The 4,238-nt window shown below is 47.2% G+C and overlaps 1 protein-coding gene across 1 annotated transcript in view; it reads left to right on the forward strand.

Annotated features, from left to right (window-relative positions):
- Window positions 1–237: 237 nt before the first annotated feature.
- KATNAL2 (katanin p60 subunit A-like 2) overlaps window positions 238–4,238 on the forward strand; it is a gene marked incomplete at its 5' end in the record, with an annotated part of 37,173 nt that continues 33,172 nt past the window's right edge. Inside the window, 2 exons of the mRNA XM_015421817.1 lie at window positions 238–274; window positions 1,602–1,731. Coding sequence (XP_015277303.1) covers window positions 238–274; window positions 1,602–1,731 — 167 coding nt within the window. The remainder of the gene's footprint in view (window positions 275–1,601; window positions 1,732–4,238) is intronic.

Here is a 4,238-nt window from a genome sequence, read left to right on the forward strand (position 1 = left end):
AGTCCTTCACTTCAAACAAGAGAAGCCCCATACTATTGACTGGCCTTGGAGAGACCACTCGCTTCTATGGAAGGAAGATCTGTATATGGTCAAGGCTAGACCGCTCCAAAGTGAATGCTGAGCATGCCTATGGCCGTTGACATGAAAGAGCTTCAGTGCTGTGTCGGGTTATAGCTATATGTTTTGAAAGTGAAAGCGCGTTCTCTTTCTCATATTCTTTCTCTTTTCTCTCCGCAGTGGAGAATAAATCAAGCAAAGGGGGCAAAATAAAACGGTAAGAGAAATTTCAGTTACAGCAACCGTAGGCCAGCTACAGAGAATTTGTAACCTTGCTTCATGACCGCCTTTCTTTCCTCTTTGGCTGTGGTCCATTGGTCAAAAGGGTGGTGGGTGGGAAGCAGTTGCAAGCAGATTATTATTACTGTTGCTATTGTTGTTGTCATATGGGATTGTGTGTAGTATAGCCAGGAGATCCTAAGATTGTGTGGCAGCCAGAAGTTCTAGCTCTTTTCGCGTTATGCACCACTAGATGGCAAGCTAGACTTTCAGAGGTAGTTTGGATGGGCCATTGGCCTGATTCAGCATGGCTTCTCTTATGTTCTTAAGAGCAGAGGTCCATGAGTGGCTATTAGCCACAAGGTAAAGATGGAACACTCTGTCCGGGGCAGTGATGCTCTGTATTCTTGGTGCTTGGGGGGGGGGGGCAACAGTGGGACGATCAGAGGTAGTTTGGATGGGCCATTGGCCTGATCCATAGGAAAAAACCACAAGCAAACCCTGTGATATGACCAACATTTATAAGATTAACATTGCTTTTCTAAAACACAACAATTTATCCATTATTCTCACTTATACAATATTGCAAAAAATAGTACACATAGTCCATCATAATGAGTACCCGGTTGTGAACTCATTTCAACTTTAAAGTCTTCCTCAGACGTAATCCAATATTTAAAGGATGTGTCAGCTTCTTAAATCCAGCTCAGCATTGTAAATTCTTAAGTTCTTAATTTCCTTCATAATGTCTTCTGGTTCCATAATAAGTGTTTATTTCTGAAGCAAGCCCATCCTTTGTATGTGCAAAAAAGCCTCCTGAATTTTACTGGCCATGCTCTCCACAAACACCAACTTATTTAGGTAGTAGCAATCTAGTCCTTATTATATATTATATCTGGCTAAAGCCTTCATTATTCTGGTTGGTAAATGCACTATATTTTTTCACCCGGCTAAAGCCTTCATTTTCTATCTGGCATGATCCAGCATGGCTTCTGTTATGTTCTTAAGAGCAGAGGTCCATGAGTGGCTATTAGCCACAAGGTAAAGATGGAACACAGTCCGGGGCAGTGATGCTCTGTATTCTTGGTGCTTGGGAGGCAAGAGTGGGGCGGTGTCTGGAGTTCTGGCCCCGCTGGTGGGACCTCCTGATAGCACCTGGTAGTTCTGGCCACTGTGTGACACAGAAGGTTGGACTGGAGGGGCCATTGGCCTGATCCAACATGACTCCTCTTATGTTCTTATGTCTTCGCATGCCTTAGCATTGCCCTTTCCTATTAATCTGTCAGCATTTTGAGACGTCTTGATAAGCCTCTCGTGTACTCTAGGGCAGCCAGCAGCACGTACCGCAACCTTCCGAAGATCAGCCAGCATCAGGCCATGCAGAGACCACTATCGAAATCTTCGTCAAACCGGGTGGCTGAAAACAAGCTGTCTAGCAAGGAGAGCCCGAAACAGGTGGCTGTTCTTTTCCCACGTGGCCTTCTGACAAATAATCTAACTTTAGGGCTCCAGGGCTTTTAGCTAGCAAGTACAGTAACTGGTGTATTATCAAGAGGGAAGGAGGTGGAACGATATGACAGGGAAAAGTAATGCTGTGCATGCTGCCTTTGAGGAGGCAGGTTTCCAAAACCTAATGCTCGGTCTGTTGTAGGGTTGCCAGGTCTTACCTGTCTGCTGGCGGGTTCCTGGATCTTCTGTGCACACCGCAATGATGTCACCCGGAAGTGACGTCATCATGCTAGGCATGTTGTCCAGGGGACGCTCTAGCATTTGGCCAAAAATCTCTATGGTCACCATAGAGTTTTTAGCCAAATGCTAGAGCGTTCCCCGTGTGACATGCCTGGTGCGATGACATCACCTCTGGGTGACATCATTGCGGTGTGTGCAGAGGATCCAGGAATACTCTTTGGGGGTGGGGCTCACCCGCCGGCCAACTGGCCGCCGGCAGACTGGGCCCCCCCAAAAGCAGGGAAAACCCTGCCCCCATTGGGGGGATGTCAACCCTAGTCCATTGTACCACCCTGGGCCCAGACTGAGGCTCGAACTACACACAACGTGTAGCACATGATTACCATGGGGAATTGCAGCAGGAGGCCAACTGTGAATTCTCCATGGGAACTCAATTCTGGCTTTGGGGAACCATTTTGGATTGGGAATGCAATTCAGGTCGGGGCTGCAGGGAGGAGGGATTTCAGCCTTTCCCCCTGCTCCTTTCTCCTGACCTGAAGCTGCCTGGGAGGGGTTTTATTTCCGCTATGGGAGGGATGCACTTGCAAACATTTAATGCACATGGGACCTTTAATGAGGCAAATAACACCCCGGGGGCCATTTCAGATCAGGGGAACATCACCAGGGTGGGGTGGGGTAAATGGCTGAAGCATCTCCTCTTCCCATTTCTGCAGCCCTGATCCAAGCTGGGCCCCCGCGGCACTTCAGAATTGAGTTCCCACAGGGAACTCGCAGCTGCTGTACGGCTGCAAGTTTGTTTGGCAATCACCTGTTGCACGTAATGTGTAGTCTGGACCTTAGTCCTCATTTAAAAGGCAACATTGAAGAAGAAGAAGAGATTGGATTTATACCCCGCCCTTCACTACCCAAGGGAGTCTCAGAGCGGCTTCCCCTCCCCACAACAGACACCCCTGTGAGGTAGGTGGGGACTGAGAGAGCTCTGACAGAAACTGCTCTTTTTCAAGAACAGCTCTTCTCAGAACTACGGCTTGCCCAAGGTCATCCAGTCAGGTGCAAGTGGAGGAGTGGGGAATCAAACCCGGTTCTCCCAGATTAGAGGCCGCGCACTTAGCCACTACACCAAACTGGCTCTTCTATAGAGAGACTAGCGCTAAGTGGGAACCCGGAAAAAAAGAGTTCCGCAGTTGATGGGAACAGAAGAAGAAACCTGTGATCTCTGGTCTGAGCTCATCAGCTGGAACAGTATTTCGGGAGGCATTTCGGGCTGCCATGGGAGCAGGGAGGGCGGGAAGTCTTGCTCAGCAGGAGGAAGTCCTTGCACCCACAGAAGCAATAGACTGAATCCAAGCTGAAGGGGTTCCCCCCCCCCACCTTGTCCCTTCCTCCTACAGACTAACATATCACAATTTAAGGAGAATTTAACCCACCTCTCCATAACAGTGTCTTTACTTTGCAGAACTCTTTTTTTCTGGGTTCCCACTTAGCACTAGTCTCTCTATAGAAGAACTGAACAGATGGTGCCAGGTCTCACGAGACCATTGCTGCTTTCTGAACTGGCAGAGACTGAACAAGAGAGAGATCTTGGAGTCGTAGTAGATAACTCACTGGAAATGTCGAGACAGTGTGTGACTGCAATAAAGAAGGCCAATGCTATGCTGGGGATTATTGGGAAGGGTATTAAAAACAGATCAACCAATATCATAATGCCCCTGTATAAATCAATGGTGCAAACTCATTTGGAGTACTGTGTACAGTTCTGGTCACCACGCCTTAAAAAGGATATTATAGCTTTGGAAAAAGTGCAGAAAAGGGCAACTCGAATGATAAAAGGGTTGGAACGCTTTCCCTATGAGGAAAGGTTAAAGCACTTAGGGCTCTTTAGCTTGGAGAAACGACGACTGAGGTGTGACATGATTGAGGTTTTTAAGATTATGCATAATTCTTATTCAAGCATGGCTGTAATGGGACCCAGTCTCAAAAAGGATCCTCCTTGACTGACCATTCTGGCTTAGTATATGCCAGTTTTTTGAGATTGGGTCCCATTACAGCCATGCTTGAATAAGAATTATTCGAAACGCGGCATCAGGCATCCGGATTACGCATCGGCTCTTTATGGCTCAGAAAATTTGATGACTTACACTTCAATTTGGCCTCTGATATTTGCTTCTATTTTGGAGTAGACACATGGAAAGACTGTAGACTGTGCTTCTGTTATGCTTTATTATTGCACCTTGGCCAATTGATTCCTGTTTGAGGACAGCCGAGTATCTTTG

This window comes from Gekko japonicus, unplaced genomic scaffold, assembly GCF_001447785.1.
Source record: "Gekko japonicus isolate JY-2015 unplaced genomic scaffold, Gekko_japonicus_V1.1 scaffold5668, whole genome shotgun sequence".
NCBI lineage: Eukaryota > Metazoa > Chordata > Lepidosauria > Squamata > Gekkonidae > Gekko > Gekko japonicus.